The sequence below is a fragment of the Amblyomma maculatum genome, chromosome 6 (genome assembly GCF_055883805.1).
Source record: "Amblyomma maculatum isolate TAMU_Amacu chromosome 6, ASM5588380v1, whole genome shotgun sequence".
NCBI classification, from domain to species: domain Eukaryota; kingdom Metazoa; phylum Arthropoda; class Arachnida; order Ixodida; family Ixodidae; genus Amblyomma; species Amblyomma maculatum.
Window position 1 is genome coordinate 167,142,481 of NC_139349.1, and position 21,908 is coordinate 167,164,388.

Consider the following 21,908-nt stretch of genomic DNA (forward strand, 5'->3'; position numbering starts at 1 on the left):
GTTCTAGATGAATCGCCGATAGCACGCGCAAAAACAAATGAATCAGCGTACAGATTTTTGTCACCAGGATGAGGAAACTGGACTATCGCTGCCGTTTTCTTCGGGTTCGAAGAACGCCTCCTTGCTTACGATATAAATGATCTTCGTAGGCGAAGTGACACTTTTCTGCTTTCAGCTTTGACCATGACAAATTGATTGCGTCCAGCATTGTCTGAAACCTTCTCAGGGAGTATTCAAAGTTCGAAGAGAAGAGAACGGCGTCGTCTAAGTACTGGTCTCGAGATCGAGCAGGGTCGCCACCTAGCGGCGAACCCTACCCAGTGTGGATGCGCGTTCGCGTCGCGTGCCAGTCCGCAGTGGTGGCCCCGCCGGGGTGGTGCAGTGGTAAGACGCCCGACTACTGTGCCGGAGTTCCCGGGATCGAATCCCGGCCTCGGCGGCTGCGTTTCGATGGAGGCGAAACGAAGAGGCGTCGTGTGCTGTGCGATGTCAGCGCACGTTAAAGATCCCCAGGTGGTCGAAATTACTCCGCAGCCCTCCACTACGGCCCCCTTTCTCTCTATCCACTTTCACTCCCACCTTCATCCCTTCCCCTACGGCGCGGTTCAGGTGTCCACAGAGCAAGTGTGACAGATACTGCGCCTTTCCCTTCCTATGAACCAACCAACCAACCGCAGTGGTGCACGTGCGCGTGCGGCTTGTACAGAGTGCTTTTCGCTTGTTTCGCGGTTCCTGTGCGCTTTTGCTTACCTATCTGCCTCTTGCAACTGAAATATAAACAGGCTGTTCATTACCCCGCGTTCCATTCAATATATATATATATATATATATATATATATACACTTGTCCATATCGAGTATGTCATGCTGGAAAGGACATCATCAGTCGCGGTCTTCGGCGCTTGAGATTCTTTGCCAAGCGGTATTTAAACAAAGTGCTGCTGTCGTTAGAGGCGCCGTGTCAAAGCAAAAGAGTTTGCTTCCGTCAATAAAAATTAATGCAAACGCTCAAAACTCGTATATTCCCGATTCTCTTTGGAATGCCGCAACTACTGAAACATGCGACCGCGGACTGCTGCATAACAAAATCTAGTTTAAACAAGCCACTCTATGCCTTCTGTATCCATGATAGAGTTGTCTGAGCAATGTTTTATATGTTAAACCTCTGTCGCGGTTCTCAGTGGTAGGGCGCTCGACTGCTGATTTGGAGAATGGGGGTTTGATCCCGGCCGTTTCGAAAGCCGCTCCTCGGTTAAGGGATTTGACTGAACGTTAAACAATCCAACGTGGTCAACGACACCGAGGGCCGCCCCTACATCATCCGTCGTATAGCCGATATCGCATAGCGCGTTAAACCCATATATGCATTTCTTCTTTTTCCTTGTGAAGGATTCTGCGCATCCGTAACATTGGTAATGAACATATTTCGCTTTAGAGAAATGCTTGAACGTTTGAGAAACAAACCTTCGCAACACCTGTTGCACTAAATACATATTACACATAAATCAATGTACTCTGGTAGCCCATGAAAATCATTAAAACCTATTTTCGTCTTTGCTGTATTTCGAGCAAACTGGTTGTTTCTGACAAGGGGAGTAAAATAGCTTCAAACGGCCTTTACCATCGTTGCTTAGTTCGGGAATAAACACGTATTTATAGCCACATGATAAGATGACCTGCATTTCTATCAGGATAAATTTATATCCGGAACTTGTTTGGAAGTAAATGACAACACTGCCCCAAGTCACTGCTCAACAATAATTACAATATGATAAAGAAATCTTCAGCATTCAAAATTACTTGCCAGAATTTGACAGTGACCGAGCGCGGTTTAACGATGTCTTCGCAGCTACTGATTCGTAGCTTGCACTTTATCGTTACTAAAAATTATTCGCTCATAGTCCTAAATTTTGTGAGGTGTGTAAACGTTCTGTCACATGGTGCAAGTCATAGCCATTGAAAAAAAAATAATTACACTACTAATGTACCATTTATAAACATTACACACATTAGAAATTCTTTATACTTCCCTCTGTTTCAGGAAATTAGTCACTTCGCAGTGCGACACAAAATTATCTGCTTCAAGATGCATCCGCCTTGTTGTGAGCTCGGACAACTCAATCTACTCTTAGGTCTAAACCTGAGCAATTGGCTTTCCTGTGCGGCTAGGTTTCCTGTACAGTGTCGGCGTAATCTGATTTTTGGGGAATGCAATTGTGCCTGGTTGTCTGGAAAGAGTTGATGTCCACTCAATCTAAGGCAACCCGCCGGGCAGTACGCTGTCAGTGCTACATTTAACCTGCTTAATTCTCGAGTCAAGTACGATATAATGGGCCAGGCTGCCTCGATTCATTCTGAAGCACTGCAGGTCAGAGCAGGAACCTTGTACCTCCATGGGCTTGATACTATATTTGGTTGTCTGACTCGTATAAGACACGCGCACGCTGTTTAAAAGGCGATATGTCATGTTCAGGCCCAGTATCAGGCCTGTAAGCGTCGCACAACGCAAAAAGCTTGCAAAGCGATGCCAGTAAATCTAAAAGAAGGGTGTTTGCCTGCCTTTTCTTTCTAAAATCCGCGCACCCCTTTTTTTTGCTGCATTGGCGAAATCCACGGATTTTTTTCTGCAATATTGGAACACTCTAAACAGTAAATAGCTAATGCATTGCATAAGGCACGCTTTCATCGCCAACAAACCCGCCGTAAGCTCGGAAGCAGATATAAGCCGCGTGCGCTTCTGCGAGCGCCGCCGGCTGCCGATCCCCACAATCGGAGCGACGGTGGCGCCACCTCTACGCCGTTCTCGCGGCGAATACCAGAAAAATTAGCTGCTTGAAGCCAGCCAAAACGGTATTCTTTACTCGCTGGAACGTTGCGGGTGCAGATCTGAGGCCGAATGGCATTACCTTGAGCTCAGAGGCCGTCTGGCGTGATGAACAGGGTCTTCTTGTGTTCTCATTCGTCGACATCAAGTTGCGAGCATCCGATCTTTAGGTCCATCAACCAAGAGTGCTTAAGACCCGTATACACTAGGCCGATCTAGGTCGGCCGACCATCACCAGCCGCGTTTTTGCGTCGTCGTGCTTGTAACACTGCGACGACGCCGACAGCGTGCCGATGGTCGGCCGACGGGGTCGTCGGTCGGCCGACGCCGAGAGCGAAGCGGTCGGGCTGCCGTCGGCCGATTTCCTATTCACACTACGACGACGCGATGCCTCACTGCCCGCGCCATCAAATACCAGTCGCTGCTTTCACCTCGCCCCGCCAACAGCCGCGCCGCGTGTCTGCTGCAGACCCCGGGGCTACTGATTTCAATACTTGTTGCTCTCTTTTTACCACTTATTCACCAAATGGTTCGCACATTCACTAAACGCATACTTGAAGGCAATAGTAAACGCCTTGCCATTTCCCGTGTGAGCGACAAGTTTTATCGGGAATGCGCAGATGACGACGAGTGCATGCCATCGCTATTGCAGTTTACATTTGCGTGCATTCACACACACTGCTCGTTTTCATTACAAAAAAGCGCCTGTCGGGCTCTACTTTACTTGGGTAATTTCTCTTCTCGCGCTGCGGCTGGAACATTACGCATTCACGCATTGCGATAACTCCGCCAGAATCGCCGATTTGGCAACATACCGCATGATAAATGTTTGGGTTATGGTTGCTGATATCGCAAGAGAGGGGCGCTACCTGCTAATTGTATTTGCTCTCTACGATGCCATAAATGTTGTAATTATTTAAATACAGCTTTTTGTATTGAAACAAAATAATGGTCATGTCAGGTCTTATGTTGCAAACATTTTACTAATTTGTATTTAAACGAATGCATGAGCTGCTAGTGGGCGGTAGTCTAGTACTTTAAATTCCTCTGGTTGTAAAAATTATTTTTATCAAATGTAGATTACGTAGGCTTTGGAAGACAAGAATGGCACACCACCATATTGGAAATGGATTGTGGTGCACCCAGTGAGGGCTATGGAACAAAAAGGGTAGTTGTAATGTTAGGAGATAGGAAGCGCGCAGAGTGAGTCAGAGAAATAGCTCGAGTTATTTACAGTCTGTAGTGTAAATAAAGACTAAGAAATGGGCAGGGTAGGGCATATAAGGCGTAGAGAGGACAACCGATGGCCGTTTAGGGTAACAATCTGGATTGGAAGGGAAACAAAGCATAGCCGGGGACAGCAGGATGTCCGGTGGGCGGATCAGGTTGAGAAGTTCATAGGGGTCAACTGGATGCAGCTAGAACAGGACTGGGTTAATTGGAGGAATATGGGAGAGGCCTTGGTACTGCGGTGGGTGTAGCGCGGCTGATGATGATGATGTTGTGCACAAATAACTGAAAACCCTTGGCCTGAAAACACGATCGCCTGATCACGTATGGGCCTGCTATAAGAGAGAAACAAAATTCTAAAAAACTCCAGATAAAATGAACCTTGCAAAATTCATCCTGGAAAAAAAAATGGGTATATTTTTCTCAGAACCGATGTGCAACACGTGTACCAGTAATGAGCTGCGACATCATATTACTGCGACATACTTAGCGCTCTGTTTTTGGATGGAACCTATGCCAGTTATGAATTTCAGCCCAGAGGAAAAGAATAAAAAGTGAATAAAATAATATAAGCCCCCTTCACTCGCAGAGCGATGATCAGCCCCGTCTACTGACTTTTGTTTTCTTTGTGAGTGTCATGTTAAACTTTTCGACGTGAATTGTACAAGTGTGTGCATATTTGACATGATCCATTGAGGACGCTCTGAAACGTATTCCCGCTGTAGAACGGGGAATTGCTTTTGGCGGACACTCTAGTAAGGTATTAGGGCATTGCAAAGGACCCGCACGTGATACAGGAGGGCGCATTGGGCTGGCGTGATCTTGTGCCTATACTTGTGCCCCTCGATTTGAATTTAGAATCCATTATCGTTATTTTTGTTTATTCGCTCAGCGAAGCAGTGGGAAATTTTGGTAGGGTGAGAAAAGAAGGAAGCGGAAGAAGGTAAATGGAAACCCACAGGACAGAGGAGAACAATACAAACACGTCTCATGTGTTTCCCTTGTATGAATTCACAAGATGTATAATTTCGCCAAAAGTAACTATGTTCCAAAGCCAGCTTTGCAGCATTTGTGCTGCTGCACGGTAGAAAATGCATGAGCAGCACTAGCTGATACTTTGCACGTGAGTACCTTCAGTGAAATGTGTTAAGAAAGTCGAGTACAACTGCACATCTTTCAGCTTACTCAAAAACTTGTGCTTGCATCTTGCGTTATGTGTACAAACACTAACTAGGCCTGTGGGAGAGGGGTGTGGATGGATAAGATTCGTACTGACAATCCTGACCTTTATCCTCCAGTGTATTTTGATGTTTCGCATTACCACCTTCCACACCCAGTCATATAAACCTGATACAAAAGAAGGGCGAGTCTTTTCCCTGCATGCGCTATAACGGTTACAACTATACAGATCCAAAAACAATACAAATCCTTGGTGAACTTCTAGTGCTGTTCCTAATGAAACTATTGACTTGCGTAGAAATATGCGCTGCTACCTAACCCGTCATCACAGATTGTGGTATGCACCACGTCCTCGCAATAATTATGGACTGTCAACACATCTTTATGTTTTTCCTACCCAGCTCAACCGATTCTAAGTACCTGATTCTTCCGGCTGTATGCCTTCTTACAATCAGCTAAAATATTAGTTTTTATGATAGAATCTTTTTCTTTTCGCGTTTGCGGTACTCTCGTGTCTCGCCTTTATATACACCTGTTCTACGTTTCCTCCTTTTTTGTTATTTGAATTTATTTTATGCTGTATTGTGTTTTTGAGAATAGCAGTATTCTAAACCTTCCTCCGTGATCAAGCGTTTAATATCTTTTCTGCCTGCAAATAAGCTGTGCTTTCACATTATTTAAATTTCTGTACACAATATGCACTATTGAAATGCGACATTATAGCTGAACACCTCTTTGTTACTAGGCCACCGATGTAGTCAAATAGGAGAGAGCACCATAGTCCGCTGTCATGTGGTCTTTCCCCTCCTTCTCTGCTTAAGGACTTACGAGCGTACATTCACTGTTTTATGCTTTATAAAACAATAACGAAAAAATAAACGAAATCACAAATTATAAACTATGCTGCGGAAGCGCAATCGATATATTAGCAATTGTGGAGTATACTCAATATCTTTTGGTTCATGCTGGCTTTCTGTCAATTTACCTCGTACTCAGCAAAGCGTCCGGACCAGCTCGAAACTCATTTTTGTAAGAGACATAATGGTATAGATTACGACTGTGCCCTAATTATTATGTGCAACCCGAACCTAAGCTTCATTTAAAAGCGGTAAACTGATGCTCTTTCACTTCCTTCTTTATTCTTCGGAGCAGAAAATAGACGCTCTTCAAGATAAGCTGAAATATACAGGAAATACATTTATGGAAACAAACAATAGACGATTACCGTAGTCGAAGTTACCGCTGTGGTGTTTTAAATTGCTTTCATTGCTTCTTCTTTTTATCTGTATCGCACTGCATTGTCCCTCCGGCAAGGATCCTCAAGGGTCTGATGTGTTCTGTAAACAGATAAGTAAAAAAATAAATAAATATCATGTGTATACTAGACTCACTACGCCAGCCCAAGAAGGAACATTTCCCGTGTTTTCGGCATTTCAGTTGCTTCTACCATCTCTGCTCAAGAAATGGCAACTGCCGCCGCCTGCGCACGGACAAACTGCTATAAAAACTCATTTTTTTTTGCAAAAAGTTTAAATTTCAGCAAGTATATTTCTGTGCAGTATTACTAAACACGGAAGAAATAAAACGGTGTTTGGGCTCCCATGGTGACTTTGGCAAATAAGTGCGTCTGCAGAAAAGAAGACAGCGAATATTGGTCGACGCATTCAATACAGAGAGCACAGTGTCGGCTCGGGCGCTTTTTCAGCATTGCCAGGGATAGGCTGCAATCCGTGCGCTCTTATTGTGTATCCAAACGCCCCCGCGCCTTGCACCCGACTCGACAATGCTGTCCTAGGGACTTTCTTTAATGTCGACTTTGATTTGAACCAGCCGTTTTAGAGCCTCGCAGAGATGGCTTTATGTAGAAGCATTGGTATTTTCGTTTTGCATTCTACTCAGACGTCATTGTATGCGTTTGTTATCAAAGCAGAAGCAGGCAAACACCGAGTGCAATAAAGCAGCTGAGTCATGGCTCAGTTCAAAGAAGTGGAATGGGCATCGGGCATAAAATTGCAATCCTTATGAGCTATCTTCAAGGGAGCGCTGTCGATCGCGCAATCGTCCGGCCCCGCTGTTGCCAGGCGAAAACTTCCGATTTTAGATGTCTGAGCGAGGATTGAAGATGCAATAAAAAGGAATTTTCTTATTGCTGTGTGTTGGCGGGCACTTGCTACACGTCTTTAAAAATGCACTTTCGGAAAATTTCAAAACCTTTTGAATGAAAAATATGAAGAAACGCGACAACAAAAACGTTCATTGCAAAAACGACAAGCTCCGGGTTATTGAAGCAATATGAAAAGTAGCTTTTAGAGTAAACGCACTTCCTGTTGCAAGAGAAACCCATAAATCCATTAAAAAATTCAGAAAATTGCATAAGTGTCAACTGTGACACCGTCAACCATGCATCACAGGGACAATCAATTCCGCATAGTTTCCATCAGTCAACAAGTGTAAGGGGGCAACCCGGTTTAAAAGCGTTTGCTATTCGTTGTCTCATACACTTTTCGCCTATTTCGTGAGTTGTGTTTCTTAAAGCAAATGGCTTTCTTGGCTCATGAAGTGTGGAAATGTTCTCACGAACTCCAACTTACAAAAAAATCTATTTCCACCGGGAATCTCACCCCTTGTCCCGCCATCCACAACCGAGAGCACAAATCCCTACGCCACTCTGGGTTATCGAGAATTCGATCATAATTCTTCTTTTCTAGAGTGAGGATGATAAGTAGCAATGGCAATGACAATACTGTTAGTGATAATTATAATGAGGGTAGTATCGATGTACTTTTCTAAAGGCCTGTTGAATTGAAAAAGCATTTTCGCGCGTGCAGTTTTCGCCTTGTCACTGCTGCTCATGGAAAAATGGCTGGAGCGTCGTCAAGCTGCAGAAAAAGCAGCATTTACTCCATTCGCTCATTTGTACCAACTGGCGAAAATAAAATAATTTTATTATTATTAAATAATAAATGACGGTGCATTTATTTGATAATGATTATACTAGAACTGTCGACTATGATTACAGTAGGGATGACAATGACGATTCAGTTAGTGGAAACAGTCCTGCAAACTGGCTTCCACTATTTCCTGTCCAAAGCACACTTAAGCGCAGCCCTGTAATTTTTTTCATCAACCAGTGCCCCTTGAGCGGGTTGTTATTCAGCGCACCTCATCGGACAGGCAGGCCACCATAAATATTTAGCCATGTTATCGTGCAAGTCTTTACGCTTCTTCTATCGCCTCATGTATTGCTAAAAAAGGCAATCGTTTTTTTCCGCGGCAGACGTATATCGTCTTCCAGCAGTTAAAATTGATTGGCGTAATCTAAAGGCTTGGCGCTTCAATGCTACTGAGAATAGAATGAATGTCGTCAGGGTTCCCGAAACCTCTGCACCTGGTGTCCTATAACCTTCCCTGGCATCACCGAGTATAAGGTGCGCCTCCATGGAAAAATGGCCTCCGTGGCCAGGATGGCATCTGAATCTTTGAAGTCAGCTGTCAAACGCACTAAATGTTTAGCAATTGCGACAAGATGTTAATATTGGTCGTCTGCTCGAATTACACTAAATCATCTTGCCATTAAGAATATTGTTGCACGTGAGCTCATTTCGACAAAGGAGGTGTAGTACCTGAGCGAAAACTTCTCGCACGGATTTAATATCAGCAGGATGCTCCAATTTGTCCATGCTCACTGTCCTGTGTGCGTCAGTGCGTACTCCGCCCTTCAGGACCACCTGCAGATGAACAATGTTCCTGCACTTGCAAATCGTCACTGCTGCAATGCCATCGTGGGTGCTTAAACGCATGATAATTTCATAGCGCACTGGTTGCTACGATTGCAACAGGAGGTGCCCTGGAGAAAACGAAGGCGCGTCGTGGTTTTTATAGGCACAAAAAGCACAAAAGCACAAAATCACAAATATTGCTCTTGAACGCCACTGATTTTCGTTTTTTTTTACTCAGCTTTCTCCCTGTCGTTTACTGCGGCACCACCATCGTATTAGTAAGAAGCTCTAATCTGGAGGCACTGCTCTAAACTAAGCTGAGGACAACGTAGAGAGCTATGGTAAGAAATGTGTTAGGTGTAACATAAAGATATGGGAACATTCTGGTACAAATTGAGAATAAAAAATTGGGCATGGGCAAGGCACGTAGTGCAAAGAGAGACTTGTTGATGGCCGCTAAAGATAATAAATTGGATTACAAGATAAGGAAAGTGCACCAAGCCCCAATGCGCTGTAGGCGTGTGGGTGAGGTTAAGAAGTTCGCAGGCATCAAGTGGATGCAGCTGGCAAAGTACCAGGTTAATTGAAAGAATGTGAGAGAGGCCTTCGGCTTGCAGCTGGTATAGTCTAGCTAATGATGATGATGATGACTTCGAAAAAGTAATCTTCTCTTGTCGAGCATCTGCAAGTTTTGTCAACATCTGCACAGCCACGCTGCATAATAACAGCTGCATAACAGTGTTTGACCGGGTCAACTGCAAGGCCTGTGGCATGGCGCAGAAGTTGTGCAGGCCACTGTTGAAAGGTATATTTAATTTTGGCAATGTGTTTTATTTCAGCCAACTACGCAAATCTAGGTGACAAAAGAGCAAAACTTGTGCAACGTCGCTTTCCTATTATTTTAGAATTTTAGCCATAATTCTGTGCATATTTTCTGTACCACCGGCTGCATTATACGAAATCTATTTTTATGCCATTCCGTCAACCTTCGTAAGTATGTGGCAGGTTGGGGAATGCTATAGATAAGGTGAAAAGCCTCTGTCTGTGTGTGTGTGTGTGTGTGTGTGTGTGTGTGTGTGTGTGTGTGTGTGTGTGTGTGTGTGTGTGTGTGTGTGTGAAAAAACTACAAGGAAAAAAATAAAATGAAACCACGTTCGAAAAAGGGAGAAGAGAAGGAGGTTTTGTAGGGCGGCGGTTCGAACGCGCAAGCGCGAGCCACGACTAGAAAACAAGGGAGCAGCGGTAGTGAAGAACGGGTAGCCAAAACTTTTGAGGAGTTTTTAAGGCCTTAAGTACCACATTGTTCGGTGGTAATTATGTATTCCGTGGACAAGGCCGGTAGAGCATCGTTTGGCCATTTCAAGGTGTCCGTTTACAGAAGTAATGATAAGAAATGAGTGCTCCAGACTTCCTCGCTGTAGAGGGGCGTATGGGTTTGCCGGGGTTCGAGTTGTGCGAGTGGGTAGAGAAGCAATTGTGTTTAAGCGGCAGATTCCAATCACAGGCCAACTCTGATGATTACCATTATGACGGTGGAGAACGGTGAAGTTTTCGGACAGTCTTGTCGGGAGAGAAGCGCATACCTGCCATGGCTGAAAAATCCAGGGCTTTTTCACATCCGTGGCGGTGAAAGCATCGGATACTAGACTGCATACTGTGTTTCGGCCGGCGTTCCAGAAGGAACAAGACAGTGCCAGCTTAGACGTGTGTCAGATGAAAATTGAGGAAAATTTATGAATGTTAATCAGAGGGGCTTCCGGTTCGATACTTAGAACTAGGCAAAAGAGAGAAGGGGCTAAAGAGGGGAAGATAAAAAGGACGAGCTGCACAGTCACAATGTTTCACTCTAGTCTGTGGCTGTCAGGTAAAACAGTACCTTTTATGCCTTGAAAGCATTTGAGTGTTGTGGCTACGGACTAAAGATCTTATCCACCGTTATAGGATTGAAGGGGTCCAGCATAAAATGCAACTTGTTTTTCACTCACAAATTTCGGGCTTTCACATAGGAGGTGCTCAATTGTCTCTTCACAGAAAAACATTTCACAGGCAGCGCTGTCGGCCGTTCAAATCCTCACAGCATATTTATTTGTGAAAGCAACATCGATTAACGAACGGCACGGCAACGTCGAGTCCGAAACTCTATATTATGGAGAAATGAAAAATAAAGGAGTAAATTGACTTATTTAGTCAATTAGGGAAACAACTGATCAGTTTTCATCTCAACTGGTGTCCACCATAGATCTCAATATAGCTCCAGGGCTAAAATAAACCTAGAGCCAGTTAACTTTGTCTTAGCAATTTCGACCTTCTAAAAAAATAAACCCATTAGAATCGGATGAAAAAGATTACTTATGCCCTTTTTTTCACTCATTAAATAAATTTCAAATCTGCTAATATGAGGTAGCTGTCCTCTGTAGGCTCTGATTTGAGGTGTTTCTAAGAAATTCTATTCTTACCGCGTCTAAAAAAAACGGACAATACTGAATATACAGGCCACGTTCCTTGCCTCTTGTGCAATGATACTCGTAAACGATGCATTTCTTAGCAACATTGGTTCACCTGGACGCGGACCCATGTTTGAGTAACACGCGTGCCGCACGCCGGCTTTTTAAGTAGAAATATTGTTTATTCAACATCTTGGTGTTAAATAATCCCTACAGAGGCATTGCAGGGGTACATAGTATAATATCACTTTTACAAACAAGAACAAACATAAAAGAACTGATTTTTAATTATCTATACATTTGTTCAGAATGTTTATTTCATTGATGCGGGAGAGTGCAGCTCAGCATTTGGTAACCATAATTTGTTCGGATCTTAGGTATAAGCCATTTTGGTGTCGTTCGTGTAGTGAATATTGACTCTTTGCGTTGCAATCCTGACTGCTTTATTACCAGGCAGTTGTTATTGTGAACACCGATTTCATACCGGCGCAAGAGTAAAGTTTCGTATAATTGTGGCAAGCGGATAATTAATTGAAAATTGGTTCCATGTGTCCAAGTCGGGGAGCATTCATAACATTTCGAACGGCTTTCTTTTGACGGAGGTATAAGCGGATAATATTAGTAAAAGTAGTAGTACCCCACACCAAAAAGCAATACTTAACAACAGAAGAAAACGAAGCATTATACAATAATTCCTTAATACGCTTCGGCATAAAATAGTTCAATCGACACAAGATACTGACAACCATTGACAGCTTGTTCACCACCATATCAACATGATCATTCCAACTCAAATTCTCGTTGAAAATAACGCTTGTTTCCGCCGAGACCGTTTGGATGCGTGACGCACCGATCTTTAAACAGAGTGGTGGCTTCTTTGTCAACTTGTTTGGAGGCCTGAACAGCACAGCTTTAGTTTTTTCAGTGTTTATGTTTAAAAGATTATCTTGAGGCCATTCTAGAAGCGACTGCAGGCATTTTGAGATTTGTTTCTCAAGATCTATTATTTGGGAAGCTCTGAAAAATTAACTGGGGTCATCAGCATAAATCAGAAAAGTTGGTAGAATACTGATAGGGACAACGTCATTGACGTAAAGAAGAAACAGCAACGGTCCCAAGATACTACCTTGCGGAACACCAGAAAGCACGAGCTTGACATCTGATAAGTCATTGTTTATTTTTACTAGTTGTGATTGAGAACTTAAACAGTACTGTATTGAGAAACAGGATTGAGAACTTAAACAGAAACTGCCCGCGGAAACCATAGTGTTCGAGTTTAGCCAACATTATTTTGTGATTGATGCGATCGAATGCTTTTGAAAAATCAACGAATATGCCGAAAGTTAGAAGTTTGTGCTCAAAAGACTAAAATTAGCTCTTTTTAGGTTAGCAATGCAGTTTCTGTTGAAAACGTCTTTCTAAACCATGTTGACTGGGCGTTATTATGTTGTCTTAGTCACGAAAACGTAATATCTGTGTGAACAAGATCTTTTCAAAACACTTTGAGAAAGCAGGTAAAATAGATATGGGACGGTAATTTGACAGATTATTCCGGTCTCCACCTTTGTGAATGACTGTGACTCTGGCAAACTGCATTCTATTAGGGAATACTGCATGTTCAATAAAGCAATTAAACATTTATTCCAACACTGGACTGATTACATCAGCTACATGTTTGACACTCTTTTATCGCCTAAGCTTATCAGAGCGTTAAATCCGGATGTAGTCTTTATTATTTACTCATCTTTCTGACTTTTTATAATGTTGCTCTCTTCAGTTTTGAAATTCAGAGCCGTTTCGTGTTTAAAGGAAAAATGAACACACTTGAATGCATTCGGGAAAGGAATGACATAGACTTTGCAGAGATTTTCAGTGTTGTGTTAATAAATGCAAACAGTGCATTGCGTGAAAGCAAAAAACTAACCACCCATTTTACACAAGAAGCCAACGTGCATCGAGCCCTCTTGTGATAATGTTAGCCATAGCCAACGTTACAATACAGATTGCACATATTCATTTTCATACCACACTCTATACTAAAATCAACGAGCAAAAGAAAGGGTAATTTTCAGAAGGGTCGTTGATTGTTTCGTTTTTCGAAAAACGAACTCCGGATATAATGAATTGAATTTCGGCGATAGTGAGTCTCGACAATGAGCTGAGTGAATGCACTCCACCCGCCTTTTCAGTGAATCTCCCCTAAAAATCATTACTGCTTCCAGTTCCTTGATTAGGACCGTGCGTTCCCATTATCCCATTGAAGATTTATGAATGAAGAGTTTCAGGGCGTCAATTAACCAAAGCACAATGGAGGTTTAGTGGATTTCTAATAAAGTTCTCTTTTTTTCTGGTTTTAATAGATGACCATGCCGAAATATAGAAAATAAGAAAAACAAGTCAATAGCTTTGAATGAGTTGTACCATTAAAGTAAATAAAATATGAAGTGAGACGAGTGGAGCGGCACCTCCGCTAACGTCGGGATAAAGAGAAATGCAGAAATCATCCCGCCACTAAAAGAGGCTGCAGGAGAGCTAACAGATGACCTGAAGCGGAAGCGCATTGGAGCTGTTTTGCGCTTGAGAGCAAACACCCGAGCTGGGTGCAATAAGCGGCACGCGAAGCGAAACTTCAAACAGAGAGACACCGCATCACAGAGACAAATGGTTGAAGAAGAGCGGCGGGGCAACTAAAAACCTGAGATATTGCACTTGTCCAAATCAATACATTGAGCTTTAGCAATTTAGACACCCCACTTGCGCCTTTGTTGAAGTGGAAGCGACAACAGAAGAAAGTTGCGTCCTGCCTTCCCGCGCAACGGTATCAAAAAAGCTTTGAAACTGTGCCGAAGTCGAACTGCGAAGAAATGCCTCTGAGCTTCTTTGTTTCTATTTTTTCTGTTTCTAAGAACATTTCGCGGGTCTTACCAGCAGTTGCCGCAAAGCAAACTTTCGCCTATCATGGCGGCTTTTAGGCGTTAAGGTCTTAGACGCACACCGCTCTTCCCCTCCACATTTTTGCCTTTCGTCTAAAGGTTGCGCTCGTCTCTTCCCTCCACACTTTTCAGAACGCTCTTAGCGCTTCGAGATAGCGCTGTCTCAAGCGCGGGTGGACATTTCGAGTTTGCGTGTGTCACCCATACAATTTCCTCCAAGAAAGGAGGCTTAGATCGAGAGCAACTCGAGGAAAAATAGGACCTTTCAACCACACAGCAAAGTTTTTATCTCTGGGTATCGTAAAAAAAAAATTTATAGGTAGAAACAACGATGACTGAACCGCGGAGCGAAAATATTTGATTTTATACTGATCGTGGCACTTATTTTACCGCAACGGTGGGAGATAATTTCTTTCGTGAAGCATGCGGAGAAATATTAAATTTAGCTTGGAAAACTCTCAAACCGGAAATAACTCTGTGAAAGACATGCCTTTTAGCGTTAGGTCTCGTTTGTGTGAAAATGTAATTTGCTCATATCGCCAGTTTCGAAGGTCACAACGTGGTAGCGTTTTGCACACGCTATAAAATTTCCTACCATAATAATATAACATAATGTTATGCTATAATAGCATAATAATATAATGTCCAACCAACTCACCCAACAAGTCACTTTTCGATAACATCACAAAAGTTCAATTAATAAAACGAACACAGTATACTCGTATTTGGCGGATGAAAATCTGTATTTCTAATGCGAAAAAAAACTGATACGAAGACAATGGAGCTTTTTAGTGGTCTTTAACAGCGAAAGTAGCAGTACGTCATATTTTAGCGTGCGTATTGTGGAAAGAGGTGGATGCGAATGCCTGGATGCCTCAACAGCGAGAAGAATGTTTGTGTATTCTCGCTTTTTTCAATACCAATATTTACCAATATTTATTCAGAGCAGGCTCGACATATTCTCCCTAGGTTGGCAGCCTCCTCAGTTCAGGAAGCCATGGACCCGAGCCATCTCCCGAGTCCGGTCGACCAGACTACGCTGATCATCCAGGCTGGGGCTTGACAGCTGAGTTTCCCACTGCTGTTCGGTCAAGTCTTTGGTTGTTATGGTACCATGTGGTCCCTTGCATCCCCACACCATATATTGTACAGGTGTTTGGTACGTTACAAAATGTGCATTCACATTTGTAAGTGGTGGGCGAGATCCTGTGTAGTAAGGTGCCATGGACGGCGCTGTTTGTTTGGATTTTTTGGAGGGTGACTGATTCTTATCTGGTTAGTTTCTTGTGGAGTGGTGAATATTTTTTTTGTGTCAAGTCTGTAATGCAGAAGGATGACGGCATATTTCTTGGGTACATCCTGTGTTCTCCGAAATCCCTCTGGAAGTGGGCACCCAGTAAAAATCTATATCAAGTACACATGCCAAATTAAAGCCCAACGGCTTGCCAGGCATCTCAGAGTAACCTAAAATAACATATTCCAACTTGACATGTATTGCAGGGTCTGTGGATATACAAGAAAGATCTGAGCAGATATCTTAGCGGGAGCGTATCTAGCAAGTCTAGAATGCAAACGTGAACAGCTCCGATAATTACTATCTTTTTGTTCCTCACCCTTCTAAAATACACAGAAGCTTTCATGAATCTTTCTGCGTTATTGAACGGCATTTTACATCTGCCACAGTTGCGATGGATCAGCCAGTCCTACGACTAGAACGGCGTAGGCAGCTCTTGTAGACAGTGGGAAAGCCGGCTGACATTTAACCGCAATATGGGAGTCTGGGAACCACTTTTTCTGACCTCTTACAGATGCCGACTCTATCCTGAGCTTTATTTTTATGCAATCAGCAGCTGGCCTCGCTTTTGCACTTTGATTTTTTTGTTTAGCTGCTACCAACATTGTTGCTGAACACTGCGTCAGCTTGACGGGTCGCCTAGCGTTACAATGCTAACTTTCCGGGATGCAAGTGTAGAACGCTCCCTTTGAAAACAAAAAAAAAGAATACAAGGATTAGCCGAAATCTTTAACTGATGGGATGAAAAAGCATAAAAAGTAAGACAATAGGGGAAACAAGGGGGACACTTACGCACACCCCTTCGAGGCTTAACCGCGTTAAGAGCTGCCACTTGTAGACTCCTATAACGGATCCTGGTTCGCGTGCATACACATTGTTGGCCGTTTATTTAGCGCTCTCTTTATTTTCTCCGCTCATGTCACGCAAATACCCTTTGGTATATAGTCGTAAGGTACCACATTTCGTCAAAGACCACCCGACAGAGATGTAACCATTGCTTTAACCAAACCGTACGAAATCCTGCGTGGCATAGGGGCAGTGTGTCTGGCCCACCATCTAAAAACCCGAGTCAGTAGCTGTTAATTAATCGCCATGTTTTGTGGTGTCCAGAATGTCCCACAACACAATGATCAGTCCGTTCACCGCAATATCAGATGTCAAGTACAACCTGCCGGTGTCGTAACGGTGCTTTTCGCTCGCGGCGCTGACAGCGTCAACAAATATTCGGAGAAAAAGAGACCTTTAACACTTTAGCATAAAAATGAAGCGAGGAGATGTGAAGGAGCTGGTTTGTCAACAAGCTTTGGAATTCAGCGAAACTTCTGGCGCTGCCAGTCGCTTGGGCACCAGAACCTTCATGCGCTCCTAACGCCTCATGCACTCCACTCAGTTATGGTAAGTGCCGAAAGACTTGGAAAATGTTGCCCCTTCGCAATTATTGAGGAAACAATGCTCCAGTTGCAATTACTACTTGAGCAACTTCATGGGATTGCGTCTAATTGCTACCACAAATAAAAAGTGACGGATAGTTATACTCAGCCAACCAGTGTGGTAGTTTATTTTTACGCATTACTGCGGACCGAAACGATCCAAGCAGGAGAGAGTATACATTTGTTAACAAACGTAATTCCTTAGGGAACAAAAATATTAATAAAATAGGTTACATTAATACAAGTAGTCAGTTACAGAGAAAGTACATTGCTAGGAAAAACATCTCGCCATCCTAGCCACAAATATGACGAAGCACTCTGTAATACTGATCATAATCATCGTTTTAACCGTAAATACATATGTATAGGAGGTCATAACAGTGATCTAGGGAAAGCTGAATCCTGAGGCATGGAATACCAATCAGATACTGTTTTGGGAAAGAATAAAAATTTGAAGTAATTAGTACGGGCAAACATTGGTGAGACGCCGTAACTATGTTTATGTCTGAAAGGTCTCGCTGTGTCTTTTTCGAAGTAGTGATGTGGCTGAATGCCTAGATATCGAAAATACAGAGAGCGAAAAAAAAAACGAAGCCGGACAGCCTTTCCTTTTTCAGCCAATGGCGCGAGGGCTGCTTGCTGTAACATGGCTGTCGGGAAGTCCCTTCACTTATACCGGCTATATATAAATTTTACTACTAATCTTTAATTTTTTTCTGGTTTTTAAATGTTGATCGTAGTGTGTGGGTCCCATATGCTAGCATATTCAAGAGTAGGTCGAATAATTTATTTGTACGCCTGAGTGTATTTGAGGAATTCCGTAAGTTATGTTTTAGGAAGCCTAGCTTTTTATTTGCAGAGGAGTGAATGTTTGAGATATTGATTCACCATTTCATATACGATGTTAGGGTCACGCCTAGGTATAGGTATTTATTTACTTGACGAACTACATGGTCTCTGATATTATAAGGGAATTGCATTTTCTTGGTCTTGTTGATAGCACATAAGTAGGCTGTTTTACCAAAATTTATTGTCATATTCTACTGACTACTCAAATACGCAAGAAGCTGTAAATTCACATTTAGGACAAGTTGATCGGATACAGAATATATGGTTTTAAAAACAATGCAGTCATCGGCGAATAACCTGGCTGACGTTCTTGGTTCCAGGACACTTACGAGATCGTTAATCTGAATATTGAAAAAAAGGTCCCAAAACTCAGCCCTGAGGAATGGCTGGAAAATGTCTATTTTGGAAATAAGACGCAAACGAGACAATGATTTGGGGATGCCTATTGCTTTCATTTTAGTTATTAGCTTAGTAGGAGGTACCATATAGAATGCTTTAGAAAAATTCATAATGATTATATCTGCCTGGCTAATCTCTTGATGAGATAATTATGTCTGTCTGGCAAAAACATCTAAATGTTTACTGTTCATCGATATTTAAGGACTTTACAACCTTAGATGGGAGGTGCGCCTTGCAAATTTCGACGTTGAATCAAGTCTATTGTGTGATTGGCCTATATCAATTTTGAATAATTAACTGAGTGCCTTAACATGACGAAACAGAAAAACAGGATCACAAATTACACGACATGAGACAAAAAGTGCTGACTTTCAACTGAATGTTATGAAAAAAAATTTGGAGGGCGCTTAAGCTTCGCCTTCAAGAGTGGAACGCGATAGCGTTATTGCACCTCGTTCGCACCGCCCACTCATTCGCTCGGTATGCTCTTGAGTCACACAAAGACATAGTTTTCATACTCAACACTTCTAAGTGCACTGTACAACTTTTTTCTAATTATTTGTTCAGACAAGTGCTTCTCACAATCTACATTATCGCACTGTGGTGTGTACACTACAACGTTTCTTGCTCCCGTGTTCCTTTAGCGTTCCCACGCACTGAGTATGTCGGTCAGGCAGCACAGCATGGCGAGCTTTGGTCTCCGCCTTCTGTGCCTCCGTCTTGCGTGGCCTTCCTCGTGGTCGAACACCAGTTGACGGAGATGGTCCATCAGTGCTCGCCGGCGAGGAAGACACTGATGAGCAAGACACTGTAGCGCTACCGGCACTGGTAGACGGCGCCGCTTCCATCACACGCGTCTCAAGAGCGAGCTCGCAAGGCCCTGCAATACAACACCCGTCGACCTGCCAAGGAGTGTAAGACAATGCGCTACGGCGCAGCAATCACTGATGAGGCGCCCCGCGTCGGAATTTGCACTCACGAATCACGCGGTGAGCGCCGAGCAACGCAGCGTTCGGCGCGGCAACGAAACGTGCGCCTGAGCAAGCGGAACGAACCAAAGAACTCGGTGTCTCGGAGGGAGAAAGCAGGGCAGCGACGCGCCATGAAGGCGGACGCGATCATGGGGCTGACGCCTTGATGGGATCGTCCTCTATCTCGCTTGGAAGCACCACGCAAAAGCATGATTCCTCGGAAGCAGCTCGGCACACATCGCAGGGGACGCTTTCCCAGCAGAAGCGCTACGGCGCAGCGATCACGTCAGAGGCGTCCGGCATCAGACGCTGCACCTAGCAATCGCGCTGTGAGCGGAAGGAGGAGCCACGTCGCCTAAACACCACTGTTCGAGTGACGCACGCTGGATGTTGGAAGGGGAGAGAGCGAGAAAACTTATTAAACGCAAGCATCCTCGCACCGGTACCCGCGCGGCCCGAAGGTGAGAAGCGGGTGAGCGAAGACAGTGATCGAAAGAAAGGAAAGACGATTGATTCTACAACCCGTGAGGGTGCACGGCGAAACGTCAGGGGCGAGAGTGGCGCGCCACGTGTCGGGGCAGCGCCACACATTGCGAGGAGGGGTTCTTCTGTGTTTGCCGCAAGATGGCTCTGCATGTGCGCAGAGCGCAGAAGAAATGTAGTGGAAACGTACTTCGGTTCGTATAACTGCGCGACTTCTGTAAGTAACATGCTCATAATTACCGATATACACCGCAGTATAACGTTCTACGGCACGTTTCTAAGGCAACACCGCATTCACTAGAAGCGCTTTTGTACCGCATTCAAGTATCGAAATCTTGGCTTACGCCGATGATATCGCCATTTTTTGCTCCGACACAGACAGTATTCAGCATGCCACAACTGTTGTACAACAATTTTGTGAGTGCACCGGGGCCCAGATAAACTGGGAAAAGAGTCATGGCTTTTGGCATGGAGACTGGGAAGCCACGCCGGACAATTTTTGTTTGCTCAATTGGGCATCTGTTCCAAAACGTTATCTTGATGTACCGCTTGATGCCTATCGCGACCCAGAGCCATATTGGGCTAACCAAGCGTTGGCTGCAAAAGAAAAGGTTGACGCGTGGCAAGGAAAGCAATTGTCGATGTTTTCCCGAGCCACAATCTGCAATCTCTTCCTTGTATCTAAGATCTGGTATCTAATGAACGTGTTGGGTGCCATGAGGATCAGTGTAAAAAAATTCATCGTGTTTTTGCTGTGTTTATTTGGGCTTCGACATGGGAGAGAACAAGTCGAACCAATCTTTTCCTTCCTGCCAAGAAGGGAGGACTAGGGCTTGTGCATTTATTTATGCGCCAGGTTGTATCGAGCTTTATTCATCTACGCGACCGAAACAACCCATTTTTCCGGACATTGATTCAAGTCAGGCTCAGCAGACTCCTTCCAGGGTTCGTGGTGTCGTCATGTCAAAATATGTGCGGTGCCGTGACTGGATATCTGCGTGAAGTTATGCTTGCTTATAGGTTGTTAAATGTGCGTTTCTCTCATGAATATCTGTGCAATGTCACTAAGAAGAAACTCCATAGAGACCTCACTGACATCATGCTTCCCCAGCCATTGTACCGTTTGCCATACCGTGGAGGCCCCGGACAAAACGTTCTTAAAAGAGTTAAAAGAATGCCGGTAATATCTTCAGTCGAAATGTTTTTCTTTAAATTGCACACTAACACGCTACCCGTTAAGACATGGCTTCACAGCAAAGGCATCTTCGTACCCGGGCCTACCAATTGTTTTTTATGCAAAAAACCTGAAACAATAGAGCATGTTTTTCTTGACTGCTGGGACCTAATATTTCACTGGGATGTTTTACAGCGCACGCTTAAGAAACAGTTACCAATCGATCCATATGGAATAAGGTTCTTGCCGATAGAAACATCACAGGATATACCATATGATTTGAATATGCTTCTGGGCCTGCACTCAATATGGAAAACGAGGATGCAATTTGAACATGCTGATCTTGTCGTGCGTCCTGTTCGCGAGCATTTTGTTGAAAGTGTCGTTTCACTAAGAGAGTGTTACCGAGCACTGCCTGATCCACCAGAATGGATTACCTTGCTTGATGTTTTGGTGTCACTGAGAAAATTTTAATCCGTGTTTGCCGAAGCCTGGCTTACGCGTTTTATGCACTGTATTTCTGATTTCACTTTCAAATGTCAAAGTCGGCAATAAAGAAAAAAAAACTCGTGGCTGAGTGGTAGCGTCTCCGTCTCACACTCCGGAGACCCTGGTTCGATTCCCACCCAGCCCATCTTGGAAGTTGCTTTTTATTTATGAAGTGCATGCCGGGATTTATCGCTCACGGCCAACGCCGCCGACGCCGGAGACACCGGCTTTTCTGCGACACGAGCTCCTTAACGCTACCGCGTTGAAAGATAGCCCCTTCAGGACAAATGTGGAAGGTCGTGGCACATTGCTTCATGAGGTGGCTGGATTTCTATAAGGGCTTTTGAACCAGTTTCTATTGGTTGACACGTTTATGACCCACAACTGTGATGAGGTTGCGTGCTTCCTAAAAAACTGCTCCAAACGTCGCCTGCTTTTCAGTAGATGTTAAGGACATGTGAAGCGTACCACGTGACCAAGTTCTTCAGGCT

General features: G+C 43.8%; 1 protein-coding gene across 1 annotated transcript in view; it reads left to right on the plus strand.

The window, feature by feature from the left end:
- LOC146187352 (uncharacterized) overlaps positions 1–21,472 on the plus strand; it is a 29,964-nt gene extending 8,492 nt beyond the window's left edge. Inside the window, exon 2 of the mRNA XM_084608192.1 lies at positions 20,482–21,472. Coding sequence (XP_084464318.1) covers positions 20,482–21,402 — 921 coding nt within the window. The 3' untranslated portion in view covers positions 21,403–21,472. The remainder of the gene's footprint in view (positions 1–20,481) is intronic.
- The last annotated feature ends 436 nt before the right edge of the window (positions 21,473–21,908 follow it).